We start from the raw sequence: 16,706 nt of genomic DNA on the forward strand, positions 1-16,706 counted from the left end.
CTACTGCCTGGCTCATCCTTTAACTCCTCCCCTTTCCGTGGGAGTGGAGAATGTATGTGAATTCGCTCAATGTAATTATTATTTAAATGTAAACAATTTTAGTTTGCAAAACAAAGTAAACATCTCTTGATTAAGAATGGCCCTCACGGAAGATGGCAGGGGTCTTAACCTATGGGAGGGTGTAGAGAATCTAAAGACCTTGTAGAGGTCGCAAAGGGACTTACACACGTCAACAATATTATGTGTATACAAGAATCATCATAAAACATCAAAACATCATAGAATATCAAAACAAAATTAGAACAAATCATAACAGTGTGAATGAGGTAAACATGCCGAGTGTTCTTGTTGCTAGGATGAAGTAAAAGTGTCTTTTTTGCTTAAATAAGTTGGAAATGTGAACATATCACCACTGATCAGTCACTGCGGGGGCGAGTGGCGCGAGCGGCGTGTTGTGTTGTCCTCAGCGGGCAGCGCGCAGCCTGCTGGCGGGGAGGGGGCGTGGCTGTGCCAAGCCTGTGCACTGGAACTCAGTGCAATGGGGTATGAGGGGAGATTCACATGTTTCAAACACATTTAAAAAGGGGGTTAACACTAAGGGAACTCTTCACTGTATTGCACAAGTTTTCACATTGGTAGATAACACAGTTCCATTCTTAAAACTAAGGGAGGGCACGTGGCTGATAGGTTATCTTTTTATAATAAGCATAACAGTGACCGGGTTACTGTGGCACAGGGTATAATGGTTGTATATAGTTTAGTGGCTGTTTGCCATTCATTTAAGTGTGCTAACAGGTTAAGGTAAGAAATTTCTCCTTGCTCATGTTTTAACAGGTCATCAATTGACGATAGGAAGTGATCATTTGATTTATTAGATAAAACCGGCAAGTTAGCTGACAAGGGAATCATGAACGAGCTTCCAGGTATAAAAAACATAGGTAGATGAGTGCGAATATTAAGTGAGTATGCTATAGTGGCATAATAGGTTATTAGCGGGTTAATAATATCACAATAAGAATGGCTGTAACCAGGTAAGGCTAGTGCGTAATGTCGTGGTAGTATTAATAAGGCGGGTGGGAGTGCAGCAGCTGACTGCGAGGCTATACTGCTTCAGCCATAGGAGCTGACTACAAGTCCCAATCTCGTGCTAAGTCAGAACAGCGCGCTACAGATAACTTCAGGGCCACGTTTCATCAGAGCAGTGTGTGGTAGCTGAGAAACGGAGCCGAAGCTGCTACGACTGTCAAATGCGGCACACAGCGCACACGTGTGCTGTGCGAGAAGCACAACACAAAACTTTTGGATTGGAGTAGAGATTTATGGGGTTCAGAATGAGCAGTGATGAATATAAATGCCACAAACTTGCCGTTTCTATAGCATTACTGAATAAAAGGGAATAGATGTGCGTAATCAATATGGTTTATTTAACGATGACCAGCAAAACAGCAATGGCGCTACTTCAGAGTGGCAGTCAACAGAAGTGGGATTACATGTGACATCACACTAGATGCATTGTTACAGGGGGTTCTGTTTGAAACTACATTAACATACATAAATATAAAAATGAGGCACACAAATATCATTACATTGCTGCCTATGTTATATCAATAAGTAAACAAAGTTAAATGCCTCTTTGAGCTGACCATCCAAGTGTGGCACATTATGAGAAGAAGTTTCTCATGCATCAATACATTCGCTAAACACCATCAAGTGACATTGACAAAGAAAAATGAAACCTATTTCGTGCAGGTGGGGCGTAGATTGTGTCAGTGAATGTCAACGATGTTGCTAACAGGAGGAGAAAAACAAAACTTTACAAGAATCTAGAGATTTCCATAGTGGACACGGAAAGTGTAAGGAATTTAATTAGAAACAACTAAGTTGAGCGTAATTTTTGAAGGACTTTTCCTTTATGAAGATATAGTGCACGGCGCATCGTTGACACAACATTATCACCTACTTAACTGTGTATATGACAATTCTACGACTCCAAGATAGCTGCTATGTACTTCTTCCTAAAACTCGACATCTCTCACATAAAATAAAATAAAAACTTTACTGTGCGACCAAATTCGCCATCTTTATCCTCTCAACATCTTGCGACTAAACTTGCTGTTTCTTAAACTCCTAGGTGCTGGCCTCATCGGGCCCAGCTAGTTGCTTAAAACTCCCATCTATCCTTGGTTATATTGCAGTGTCGTGAGACATGTCATACAGTTAAGTGCTACTACTTCAGTAGTCAGTACTCCTTCGGAAAATACAACGGAAAAACAGGGTCAAAGAAGGCTCAAAGTTTTGAACGGAGATTTCAGCTTACTGGCAGTTTAGCTGCGGGCTAGACGCGGTTCAGGTCTGATGGTGCCTGATCAGGTGTCATCAGAGAGCACAGAACACTGTTCTCATGAACTCTTCTTCGACATGAAAGATTAGTGTCTAACTATGTTAGTACACATGGGCTGAATAGTTTTGTGTTAGAATACACTGGGATAATAAACTCAAAAAGGCGCTGTTCTGTTGAAAGTTGACAGATGAAAGTGGTTAGGATAGTCTAGGCTGTGAAACGGAAATGTGAAGGAACGACTTTAGACAACTAAGGGTCTGCACGGGTGCCAGCCACGTCACGTCAGGTGCGAGCCCTCACGGGTTGTGCATGACTCTTCGTATGTTGTTCTGTTGAGAGAGGAAAGTTGAAAGTGGGTAGAATGGACTATGCTGCGAAATTGAAAAGTAAAAAAACAGCACAGATGGCTAGGGTTCTGCGCGATCGCCATTCGCATCATGTAAGGTACGTGCCCCTGCATGTGTGGTTCTCTTGTTCATCCAACAGACTAGGTATATGGCCAAAGCTTACTCGTTCTGTGGGCATGATTCACTCTGTTTATGTTACCTATCACGGGGGTAGGCATGTGGTATTTCCCTCCAGATAAACATTCAAATACAAATGAAATAAAACATGGTTATCTCTTAAATTACCCTTTCAAAATAATTTCTTACCTAAGGCATCATTATTACTAAACACTTAAATAATTGGCAATACTCAGGAACTTATTATAGCATACTTGAAATCCCACAAAAATAATCATCCTCATCTTTCTAGTAACACAGTGACTCTGGAAACACTCGGTTGATACAAATACTAAATTACTGGTGCTGGCAGACTCTAGCTAAAACTCTCTAAACATTTGATAATAGCATAAATGAGACATGGACAAGATGAACAATAGTAAAAATAATGCATAGACATAAGTAACTGGACACAAGTAATTAGACAGAAATAATTGGCAACTCACCATAGAGATACAAGTGGTAGCAAAACTGCGACAGAAACAAAAGTACAAAATATCATTTCCTTTTCACAAAATTCCCTTATTCTCCAAGAAAATTTGGTAGCAAAATGAATGTAAGAATCCCCTGGTATTCCTTTATGCTCTCGTTTATATTTTCATACCAACTGATAGTCTTTGGTACTTCTACGTACAAGAAAACTGTCATTAAGTCATGGCAATATTATGTTTAATGCTGTGGAATAGTGTAATGTCACATTAATACTTCCTTTAACAAGGTTCTGATGAAAAGTGGTTTTATGTCTCCTTCAATGAACAGACCAATAATTATTAAACATGTGATACGCTGTTTCCTGTGGTGATTTGTATTTGCCAATATTGGTGATTATCAGTCTCCCAATCAATTGTTCAAGGGTATGATTGTTGTTCCTTTCATTAATTCTCTCACCTACATGCTTCCATATAATCATTATTGGTGGCTCGACAAAGCTAGTTGCATTTCGAAGACATCGATTTGACTTACCTGTTGGTGCTTTTGTTTTTAATAAAATTAGAGTCCAGTTGTCATGTGTAAAGTGTATAGGAAGGAAAGTAAGTTCCTTAGTATTGAAAATGTGCATAAAGTTATTCAAAGGCTTCGTTATATAATGGTTAAGAATTCTGTGTTGAGATTTTAATGCAGCTTGAGGTGTGAAGGTGTGACACACGTCCGCTTGTGAGATTGTAAGTTGCTGACAGCACAGGTGACAGTATGGCTGCGTCCAGTTTCAACTGGCTCGGTGTTAGTACTGGCGTTCACACTGGGTCTGACCTCTTGCTACGCATGGAGTTTAGTTCCTCGGTACAGTCACAAAATTTCCTTCCAGAGTTAGCTTATGTTGTCCACGACAGTTATGCATGGGGGATGTTTTCAAGGAACTCAGATAACTTAATTGTTAAAGTTTGCAAAATTATCATGACTCATTTATTCATTCAGATACCCTGTCCTTCTAAGATTTAGGTAACTGGTAGGTTTTAGGCTTTTAAATAAACTGTATTTTGTGATGGCATTCCAAACCAAACTCCTTGGCTAACACATTTCCCACACAGCGGTCATTTACGGGACAAATATCACGCAAGAGCTGGCTTCCTTGACGCCATATAGACCTGTTTATTAACTGCAGGAGTGGTAATACAACATAGCCAGAGATTGATCTGAAATTCCAACATTTTCTATTCCTGATGGTTTAGACAATGCGTACAAGGAAAAACTTCTTCTCCCTCACAATTTTGTGCCTTACTGAAAACTGTCACAGACAACACAAGTAGATCCCCATCTTTAGATAAGACTAGCAAAATCTTTAGGGCAGTATTAAGCTGGTGAATTTATTTCCCTTTCGGTTTACAGGTTATGCTACAAGGGTACGAATGTATGAAGGCGTAGCGTGGTTGAGGCACATGGCCTGCAGGGCGAAGGGGGGGGGGGGGGGTCATGAGGGGCTAGGGGAGAGGTGCAGGTGTTGCCCGCGCCAGCGGCTGAGGTGGGGGCCAGGGGAAGGGGAATGGTAATGGCCGCTCACTCAGTGGGCAGGAGGGAGGGAAAGAAGGGGCCGCGTCACCAGCTGACAGGGAGGGACAGGACCCATCACATGAAAAGCTGTAGACAACAGCGACAGTATTTACGTGACTCCTTCCATGGCATTTAATATACAGAAATACGTGGTACCATAAAAACTTACCTCGTTGTCTGTTCAACATCGCATTATGAAAACAATAAAATAGCACTTGAGGAAGACTCCTTTTACTATTTGCTGTTTAACTTGTTGTTATTATCGTTGTGTGATCATTTAGCAAAACATACATGTAATAGGATGCATTTCAAATGACAGGTAGATGGCAGCATGTAGTCACTGATCTACTGGCAGTTACAAAGGTGTGTTCCTATCGTGTTTTTATGGTAAAGTTTCATCAGCTGTGTCAGTTCACTGCAGCAATTGTGGCATTTGCATTAGAGACAGGATTAGTGTTAGTTGCCATGGTTTGAGCATTTGTTACAGGGGTGGAGCAAGCCACAGATATGGAAGTTCGCACACTAGTCTGTTTAAAGATGCAGTTTTGTTCAAGTAGCTCCTGATTTTGTGTGAACAATTGGCACATTTGTGCATTTAAGGCATTGAGCGGGTCTTGTGAGGCAGGTGCCTCTGCGGAAGTATCCCGTTCCATCACTCGTATTCCCATCGGCATGTTTACAAATTTAAGGAACGCTAGTAACCAAAAAATAATAATTGTTACAAAAAAGGACGGCCACAAAGTTTCCTAATCCAGCGGTGGATGATCGATGAAGTTAATGTTGGAAACATCGCGGCGACTTACATAGTAATGGAGTCGGCACGACGCACTGGTGGCAGCAACGGCGTGGTGGAGTGGCAACCAGCGGGCGACAGTGGACGGTGGCGGCATCCGGACCCTCGGATGGCAGCAAATGTGTTGACGGTGGATGGCGCTGGCTCGGCCAGTTTGCAATGGCTGTAGGCCCCTGGCATGTCGGCGAAAGCGGTGGGCGGCACGGAGGCAGCTGGTGCGGCGACAGATGACAGTGGCCTGCGCAGCGCAGGCCCCTTGAACTCAGGCAACGGGCAGCACAGTGGTGTCCAGCTCACACGGTTGACTAGCTGCCTCGCTGCAGCACACACCTTGTGCGTGTTTACTGGCACAGCCATGGCCTGCATGGAGCTAACATGGCGGCCGGTTGGCACATTCCATGCACGAAGTGCATGGCGTCTTGATGGAAAGAATTTAATGTAGCGACAAAGTTGCTACGGGAACGGATCCGCACTTTTGACTCCAGTTGTACAGGATGGGCAGTTGGGAAGGCGGTGGGCATTATGGAATGAATAGGATAATATTTACACAAAGGCCATGTATTGGTGAAAGCATGTTTAAAAGGGGTCACATAGCCAGGCCTAAGGAGGCGAGGGTGAGCCAGAGCATAGAGTTTGGCGAAACATAGTTCGCGAAGCTAACGAAAGCTGGCATCGGCCAATCGGGTTAGTCCGAGCAGCATGCCACCTGCGAAAACTAAGTCCCCGGCGCCGCAGCACTGGAAGAAGCAGGAGATGTTCACTGCTACAGGGCGCGCATCCAGGAGCACGAGAAGACAAGAGAGCGGGGCCCGGCGACATGTGGCCGGGTATAGTCAACTCACCACGTGGTTTCCTCCGCCCTGATGGGTCGGGACCGAGAAACCCATGGGGGCTGCAATGGAACTTTCCAGAGCGTTGCATGCTAAGCAACGTCTGGAATTGCGTTACCTCATAAACACGAGGGAGGTGCATGAGCAAGGTGCCCTTCCTCGGTACTGACTTCCTGTTGCTAAACTGTGGGACGAAAGAATTTACAGGCAGCCAACGAAGCTGACTTTGGCTTGCCCGTAATGGAAAAATGAAGTTACTGTTTGAAAGCTCATATAATAAAGTAAAGGTCTGGCTCATCCTTTACATGTCAATACTGAACTCATATCACCACTTACTGCTGTGTCAATTAAAATCTCCTACTACAAAGTTTACTTTCTGATTTCTGAAGTTGTTCAGTCTGTTGAAAGAGAAAAGAGAATTTGGAGGCTTATAAACTGATGTTGGAAAGACCAATTGTTGTAATTTCTATATCATTTTCCACTGTAAAAGCTGGTGACAAGATCAGGGTATTAGGCTTTGTGAATGTGACACTTCCGGGTCTTATTCGATTGTTGTGGCTGTAGGTTTCTTGAATGCATGCTACATTAACATTGTGCTCCATACATAGCTGAATCAGTCACTTTTATTTGCACGAAGATATGCCTTCCAAATAACATTCTCAAATTTATTGGGACAATTCTATGATAGAGTGATTCATGTATGAAAGAAGTTTCTCACAAAATGCTCATTTTACCATTTCTTGAGTATTGTTTGTCAGCCTGGGGTCCTTTACCAAGTTAGTTTAACAAAAGAGGTTGAAAAAGGTCAAACAAGAGCAACACACTTAAACATGGGTTTTGTTTGTCAGTGCAGAAGTGTCAAAGAAATGCCCAAAAAATTGTAGTGGGAGAATTTACAAGAAGGACATTACACTTCACAAGAAGCTTTACTCATAAAATTCTGAGTGCCTTCTGTCCAAGATGAGCCAGGAAATATACCTCTTACAATGTATGTCTTGTATAATCACCATGATAATAAAATTAGAGAAGTTTGGGACCCAAACATAAGGCTACTGACAGTCTTGCTTCCCATGTAGCACCTGAAAATGATAGGGCAAACGTGATTCTGGTACACTATGTACCCACGACCACATACCATACAGGGGTTTGCAGGTTACTGTTGTAGAAAAGGAGGTGCATATCCATGGATGGAAAGGGAGGCGTGGAAAAGGAGGTGCCAGAAAGCACTTAATGATGATAATGAGTTACATTGTTGAGGTATTGTGTGAAAAAGACACAAGAAACTGGCAGCATAGGTTGAAGGACATCATACATCAACAGTTATGGTGAAACATAGGATCTTGTATGCATAGTTGATGATGAGTGATTAAGGTGCTGAATCTAGAAGAACAGGTTCACCAGTGAAAAAACAAACACACAAATAGTGCAACATCAGCACTCACTGCTACTGAATATGCTTCTTGATAAATTTAGGCAAAACACTTATGGCAAAATACAGATTTAATTTATTCAGTTGCTCATAGACATGACTCCAAAATAATTAATATGATGTTACTGTATTATCTCTTATGGTATCACATTCTGAGGCAACTCTGTACATTCATTGAGAATATTCTTAGCCCAAAAAAGGGGCAGTCAGGCAGATTTGCAGTGTCAGTGTATGAGCTTCAAGTAAGCCATTACTTAGATGTCTTGTAGCTTTAATATCAAAGTTTCACTGCTTAATCAGTCAGGGGTATTTTTTAAATTAAGTGCCCCATACCATCATATACTTTAATAATGAAAATCTGTTGAATGCCATGTCACTGAACGACCACTTCCAGCTATACTGTAACATTGTCAGTTACGTGAATAAAAGTATTAAATTATTTAGTAATAAATGAGCTAATGTAACTGAGAAATAAGACACAGCTGATATTTTCCCTGTGATGATAAACTGGACTGGATTTTTCAACTAATATCTTTTTTGCAGAAAAAAAAGACATCATACAGTGAGAAGAGTGGAAAGCAAATGCCTCAGTTGGAGCCAGCACTCTTGATGGATGGTGATAATAAACATAAAAAATAGATCTTATGCAGAAGATGAAAATAATACTTTTAACATTATACAATTTATTTCCTAATGCTGTAGCCATCAGTGATGATGGAGTGGAGTAGCACGAATATTTTAGGGCATCATTCATTTATTTGAATATATATAGACTATGAAATACTGAAAGTAAGTTATTGTATTGGTTTATGATAGAATTATATGGACAAAAAGTAATTGGAGCATAAAGAAATATCAATAAATATGACCTTACATTTATAATGAAATTACTGTATTTGTATGATATAAAAATGCAGCATATGGTGCAGGTGAAAGAGAATACAGACATCTGGAAAATGAGATTTACAGAACATGCAAAATGGCTCATCAGGAGTGATAAAAGGACAAATACAATGCTGTAAAAGTGTTTATAAGTAGGAGAAACATAGATACTGCCTGTACGAAGATTAAAGAGATCTTTGGAGAAAAGAGAAGCAACTGTATAAACGTCAAGAGCTCAAATGGAAAGCCAGTTCTAAGCATAGAAGGAAGAGCTGACAGGTAGAAGGAATGTATAGAGGGGCTCTACAAGGGAAATGAACTTGAAGACAGAGTTATAGAAAGGAAAGAGGATGTAGATGAAGATGAAAAGGGTGTATGATGCTGTGAAAAGAATTTGACAGAGCAATGAAAGATCTAAGTCATAACAAGGCCCCTGGAATAGACAACATTCCCTCAGGATTACTGAGATCCTTGGGAGAACTAGCCATGACAAAATTATATCATCTAAAGTACAAGGTGTATGGTGCAGCCAAAATATCTTCAAACTTTAGGAAGAATGTAATAATTCCGGCTCCAAAAAAAGTCAGGTGCTGACTGAGATGAATGCTACCAAACTGTTATTTTAATAAGTCACAGTTGCAAAATATTGAGGTGAATTATTTACAGGAGAATGGAAAGCAGGTAGAAGTCAACCTTAGGCAGTTTGGATTCTGGAGAAATGTATAACATGCGAGCCAACACTGCTCCTATGGCTTAACCTAGGAGATAGGTGGAAGTAAGGCATACCCACATTTATATCACCAACAGATTTAGGACATGTTTTGACAATGTTGACTGGACTACATTTTTTGAAATGTTGAAGGTAACACAGGTAAAAGACAGAAAATGGAAGGTTATCTACAACTTGTGCAGAAATGAGACTGGAATAAGATTTGAAGGATGTAACTGGGAAACCACTGTTGGAAAGGATGTGAGGCAGGGTTGTAGGATACCCCAATGTTGTTCAGTCAATATGTCAAGTAAGCTGTGAAGGCAATCAAGGAGAAGTTTGGAAAAGGAATTAAAGTTCATAGAGAAGAAAGAGAAAGTTTGCCAATTTTATTTATTTCTTTACACATCCATAGACAATAAAAACTGAAAAATAATACAGTGGCATTATAATTATGTCAGAGACAGGAAATGACTTGTAATAACAATTGAACAGAATGGATACTGTCCTGAAAAGAGATTGTAAGATGAACATGAACAAAAGTAAAATGAGGGTAATGGCATTTAGTCAGATTAAATTAGATGATACTGAGAGAATGAAATTAGGAGATGAGAGACTAAAAGTATAAGACAAGTTTTGCTGTTTGGGGAGTAAAATAACTGATGATGGCGAAAGTAAATAGGGTGTAAAATTAGATTGTCAAAAGCAAGAAAAGCATTTCTGAAAAAAAAGTGTTTGTTAACATGTAATATCAATTTAAGTATTAGAAAGTGTTTTCTAGAAGGTATTTGTGTAGAGTGTAGCATTATAAGGAAGTGCAACTTGGACAGTAATTAGTTCAGGTAAGAAGAGAATAGACATTTTTGAAAAGTGGTGCTGTAGAAGGATGCTGAAGAGTAGATGGGTAGACTGAGTAACATATGGGGAGATACTATTAAACTGGGGTAAAAGTTTATGGCACAATTTGATCAGTTGAGAGGACACATCCTGAGGCATCAAGGAATTGTCAGTTTGGTAATGGAAAGGAGTGTGAGGGTAAAAATTGTAGAGGGAGATCAAGACTTGTATACAGTAAGTAAGTTCAAATGGATGTAGTTATGCTGATATGAAGAGGCTTGCACAGTACGGACTAGGATGGAGACATGGCTCAAATCAGTCCTTGAGCTGAAGACCACAACAATGAAAACAACAACAACAATGAGAAATGTTCCTTACATGTAGATTTTGTGGTGTAGAGGTTACATATGAAAAGAACAGTAGGCATCAATGTCAAACCCCCGTTTTCTGCTAAATATGGTTGATGGATAAGGACTTATTATGCAAGAACAAATATAATACAGAAAAGATCATTTATTTACATAGCGCACTCTATCCTTATGTGGGTTTTGTTTGATTTGTTTTGTGTGTGTGTGTTTTACAGTTGGTTATTCAAAAGTATGTTCTACTTTTCTGTAGATCTCCTGGAACTGGACTGTATGATAACCTCCAGCAGTACAATCTTCCATATCCTGAAGCAATATTTGATTTGGGATTTTTTGTGAGGGATCCACGACCATTTCTGTCTTTGGCAAAAGAGCTTTATCCTGGCAAAAAGTATCGGCCAAATCTTGGACATTATCTTGCCCGCTTGATAAATGAAAAAGGAAAGCTGCTGAGAATGTATACCCAAAATATCGATGGTTTGGAGAGATGTATGTAAATATTGTATTTATTAATAAATTAAATGATATACAATAAACCTCTCTTTGCATTAAATAATTGCTCAGGAAATATAGTTTCAGAAACTTGTCCTGGAGAAAATAAAAGTTTTCATTAAATAACCAGCTCCACTTATGTATATTTGTTTACACTTGTTGAAGACAATTATTTTATTGAATCAGTAGAGTTGTAACACATATAGTTTAATGTAGAGGAAAATGGTTTGTATTTTCTGTTGACACAAGCATACTAATCAAGGGCCAAAATCAACTTGACCAAAAATAACATGTGTGATAGCTGAACAGGCCTATAACTAGTTCACTGTTACACACATTCAACAAGCAAAAATGTTATGCTAATACAATAAGTAGACTAATGGTAATAAAATTGAAATGAAACATTATGTATAAAATCTTATGAGGTCCCAGCAGATAAAGAGTTAAAAGAAAGTCAACATATAGGTAAACTAATCAAAAAGCTCAGTTCACAACATTTTACACTTAAAAGTATTTGTCTTTGTATTTACCTAAACATGAAGTTTTTAGCTTAATGCACTTCTTGTTATCTTAAGGAACTACCCTTTGTAAAAGTCCATCTAAAGTCAATAAAGCATTTATTCAGCAGAAGTCAGTAGTAAGAAAATTGTACACAGTAGATAAGTGCACATTTTGCAGAGGCTTCTTCCAGAATATTGGTACTCACTCTCATTTCCCAATACATTTACTCCTTAATGATTTGTGTTGTTGACAGTAGAAATCAGTTTCAGCTGAACTGTGGTTTGGACAGTCATAACACAAGATTTTAAAACAATTTTGTTGTTGATATTGCCTCGTCATTTGGGGTTAAGGAAAAGACTACTAGAGGATGTTTTGGGAAGCCTTCTCATGACAGCCTAAATGTTCTTCCTAATTTCCATTCTATGAGTGATTAATGACAGAAATGTGGAACATAATAAAATATCTTATTCAGAAAAATGACCAATTAAATATGTTGAGCTAAAGGAAGTAACTGATAACTGGTCATCATTATCGTCATCACATATCACTGTGCTCATTGCCGAGTGTTGTGACTGCATGAAGCAAGAGGCTCCATCCAAGATGGTTACTAGCTTCTCTTAGAGCCTGCTGAAAAGGTAGACTGGACAGCTTCTTGATTTGATCCATCCACCTGCTTGCTGAGCTTCCCTGTAGCCTCTTGCCCTCAATCTTCCTTTCTGTAATATTTTCTCTAGATTTTCTCTACCTTTTCTCACAATAAGGCCAAAGAACTGGATAATTTTTTGGTTGATACAAAGAAAAGGAGCTTGGAGAAACTGAGTTGCTCAATAATGGACACATTTGTTCTTTGTTTGGTCCATTTTATGCACAGAAGCCTGTGCCAGCAACACAGCTCAAATGCGTCAATACACTGCTTGCCTCTGGTCTTAAGGTTCCATGTTTCACAGCTATAAAAGAAAATGGAAAACAAGAGTGTTTCAAGAAGCTGGATCTCTGTGGCGTTCATTATTGCTCTGTTGTGTAAGATCTTGGTGAGCTTCTTCATAGTTATTCGCTCTAGCACAATCCATCTTCTTATCTCATCTTCACAGTTTCCAATGCTGCAGATGGTTGATGGTTGACCCAAGATAGATGGGAGAATGCATAACTTCAAGTTTCTTTAATCAACCTGTGAGTTGATCCTGTGCTCCTCAATCAGTTATCATGACTTTCTGCTTGCTGAGATTGATGTCTAGCCCATATGATAGACTAATGTCCTTTATGTTTTTTAGTAACTCTGCAAGTTCTTCGTTGCTGATAGCTAAGAGCACAGTGTCATCAACAAATCCAAGATTGTTAATACTTCTGTCACCAATTGAGATGCCTTTAGTCCAACTATGTTGGACAGTTTGGAGGATAGAACGCAACCCCATCTGACATGTTTTGATACACCGAAGAAATCAGACATGCTAGCACTTTTCTTCACAGCTGTTTGGTGATTGGTGTATAGACTTCTGATCAGTGCTTTCAAGTGTGGTTAGACATTGGACTCTGCAGCTGCATGCCAAAACTTTTCCAACACAGAAATCTCACAATTTCTCAGTTATTTGTCACATGTTGAGAATATGTTCCTGTGTTCCTTTTCTTTCAACAAAACCTGTTTGTTCTGCGGATATGTGAAGGCGAATGTATGGCTTCAAACACTGCTTCAAGATGTAAAGCAAAATTTTACTGTTGTGGGATATGAGATAGATAGTTTGGTAGTTGGAGCAGTTCCTGATTGACCCTTGCTTGTATAGGATAATGATGAGAAACTTTGGCCAGTCTTCTGACTATTCTCAAGTTTCCCATGTTCTAGCACACAATGAATGCAGTGCATCAACACCTGCCTGCCCTATTTCTTTAATCATCTCCCCAGAATACTGTTAGGCCAGGGATTCATAATCCTTCAGATGTTGAATTGTGTTCTCTATTTTCTTGCATAAGACTGTCAGTTCTGATGTAAGTTGCTAACTGATTGACTGTCTGTACTGCTGTTAATTCCAGAATACAACTTTTCACAGTAATATTTCCATCTCACAACAGCATCTTCCTTGTCTGCTTAGAGTTGCCATTCTCATCGTGTACCACACCAATATGAGGATTAAATTCACTGGTGATGCTGCTGAGTTTCTTGAAGAGATCACATACTTCATTGTGATAGTGATGTTGTTCTATCTCATTGCAGATGCCTTTAATGAAATGATACCTGTCCTTTCTACAATTCTGTTGTATTTCTCTACAGAGGTTTTTATATCTATCTTGCTCCTGGGTAGTGCGGATACCAGTTTCCTTCAGATTGCTTCTTTCTTCTTTTAATTGTGGTGTGAATTGTGATATCCAAGGATGTTCTGCATTTTGTGGTCATTCTGGTGTCAGAAGTGATGAACAATCTACTTCATTCGGACCCATGTTTTTGATGCTGGCACTTCCTGACTGAAGTTATGGAGTTTTTAACTTACAAGCTCATCAGATTCCCAAATAGCCCCCTTGATTGTGAGTTGTAGTTGTCTATCTTGCTTCTTCTTGGTGGATTTGAGCTTAATCCACATGTTCATGGACAGTCAGCTGTAGGGAAGGTCTCACAGTCTGAGATCAAAGCCTTCCAACATCTTCACACTAGGATGAAGTCAATCTGATTGCTGGATCAGTCACCAGGTTATGTTGGAATATAATGTTACAATCCCTCATGTCATTACTCTCACAGAAATCGAGCAAGTACTTCCCTTGATCATTTTCCTCACCTACACCATAAGGTCTAACCAAAGATTTTAAGCATGTGTCATGGGTAGTATCTGCAATTTTAGTATTGAAGTCTCCTTGAATTACTGGCTGCTCTTTCTTGGGGATCTTACTAAGGACTTGTCTCACTGTTCATAGAAATCCTCTATCTTCTCATCTAATGCCACAGCAGTAGGGACATAGATCTGAATGATGTTGAGTTTTCATGGAGAAGCACTCAATTTTGTGGATATTATGCTGTCATTAACAGGTTTACAATCGATAACACAGTTGTTCAGATTTCTAGGAACAACTGTTGCAACACCATTTCTGGTTTGGTCATTACTTGCTGAAAAGTTCACAGTGTTCCTTCCTAGCATCATGAAATGGCCAGTTCTCCTCTGGTGTGTCTCACTAAGCCCAAGAATATCCAGGTCATTTGTGCTCATTTGTCTTTCTTCTATGGCAAGTTTTCCAGTCTGAAACAGTCCACACACACTCTATGTTACAATCTTTCTTACAGTGCCATGGGATCATTTGCATCGTAATGTTTGTTTTTTCAGTCCTGTGCCTCCCACTCCCCACCCTGGATATCCAACTTGGGAGACTTTAAGCTCTAGATAATGCAGAATTGAGCAAAGCCATGATGTTCTCATGGGAAAAATTTCAACAGTGGTTTCCTGTTACCTTCCACTAACCTCCAAATCATATCTGTTCACCAACTCAGTTTTCTGCTAGGGTTGGTTATCCAACCATCTGCTGAGTTGTCCAGCTTAACTGGTGCACCACATGTAGCTAGGAAGTTGAGGTGACAGAGGCTAAGTGAACTCTCTTGCTGAGTTCTTGTAATTGTGTATCACCCCTGTTCTTTCTTGCCAGAGTCACAAAGTGTTTGCAGAGGCTCCCCCACATCATTTCCTGGCCCCTGATAACTTATAACAAACATTAATTACTCCATGCCATCTCCATGAAATAAATTGACTAACTAAATTACCAAACAGCCTACTGAAATATCTCCCAATGATAATGATGAAGGGAATCATTCAAAGCTCGAGACTGGCAAATCTAGCATGGCAACAACTATGTGAAGCATTTATTCAAGCATGAAGCTATGAAAAACTATATTCTCATTAATGACAATTACCACTGCTGAAATCAGAACAAACTTTGCTAGTTAGAGAGCAATAATCAAAAATTTAGGGAACTGAGATTAAGGAAAAAGTAAGGTAGAGAATAGTGGGGATGGAATAATTATAAGAGGTTATATACATAATTAGTTGTTAGAAAAAATATTGCATTAGAAAAGTTTGATATTTGGAAGCACAAAGACAAATTATTATCTTTATACCCAGATACTGAGTTGTTTTTTATATAATACAAGAATGCGTATTTATGGATAAGAATGTCACTGACAGATATGCAAAAGATTCTTATTTTATGCTATTTCAGTGGCTGGTTTGCCTCCAGAGAAATTGGTTGAAGCACATGGAGGCTTTTCCTCAGCATCCTGCATTTCTTGTTTCAAGGAGCATGACCCTGATGAAACAAGAGAAGCTATCTTCCGAGGGGAAGTAATTCGCTGCACAAATGGGAAATGTAAAGTAAATACAAGCTACTACAAATTCTGGATGAAACTGCACATTCTCAAGGAATAGGGACTACAATCTCTGTGCAGTCATCTTACTGTATATATTTTGATGTTTGCGTAAACCACTCAAGGTGATTACTGTGACGGTTCTCTAATGAAACTGATGCTGATGAGACATCATGAACTTATCTGTCTTCCTTCCTGTTTTGAAATTAGTTGCTGATTATGTAGGCAAAATGCTAATACTTTGAGAGTTTGCAGTTTTCATAATTATGAAGTTTTTTGGGTGTCAACTATTAATATAAAGTTTTCAACATAAAATTCTCAGTTAACATGCCACATCAAGTTTGGATAAGATTCCAAGCATTCAGTGATTGCTTCCATCACCATTGTCAAGGGCAAAGTCTGGCTTATGTTAGCCCCTGACAATGATTAAAGACACAGTCATTGAAAGCTTAAGGTTTTATCCAAATTTGACTTAGCAAGTTAACCAGAAACTATTTATCCAAGGACTACAATGTGAAACACTTCATAGCCTTTTTTCAGTGTAAAGCTACATAAAATTAAAATTAGAATTCCAGCTCAGGCGTCATTATGCATTGTCTTTCATAAACAAATTTCATTTTCTCTCATAAATAAATTTCATTTCTCGAAGTATCTAAACTTAAAAGCTACATTTAAATCGTATAACTATTGTTACTGAGTAAT

The 16,706-nt window shown here is 39.3% G+C and overlaps 1 protein-coding gene across 2 annotated transcripts in view; it reads left to right on the forward strand.

Annotated features, from left to right (window-relative positions):
* The window catches only part of LOC124789789 (NAD-dependent protein deacetylase sirtuin-3-like), a 78,266-nt gene that overhangs the window by 36,144 nt on the left and 25,416 nt on the right, over positions 1 to 16,706 (forward strand). The window contains exons 4-5 of one of the 2 annotated variants that reach the window (XM_047257258.1): positions 10,932 to 11,167; positions 15,860 to 16,006. In XM_047257258.1, the coding sequence (XP_047113214.1) occupies positions 10,932 to 11,167; positions 15,860 to 16,006 (383 nt within the window). Of the gene's footprint in view, positions 1 to 10,931; positions 11,168 to 15,859; positions 16,012 to 16,706 lie in introns of both variants that reach the window. The other variant, XM_047257259.1, reaches the window with a different exon arrangement.

This window comes from Schistocerca piceifrons, chromosome 3 (assembly GCF_021461385.2).
Source record: "Schistocerca piceifrons isolate TAMUIC-IGC-003096 chromosome 3, iqSchPice1.1, whole genome shotgun sequence".
In the NCBI taxonomy this organism is placed as follows: Eukaryota; Metazoa; Arthropoda; class Insecta; order Orthoptera; family Acrididae; genus Schistocerca; species Schistocerca piceifrons.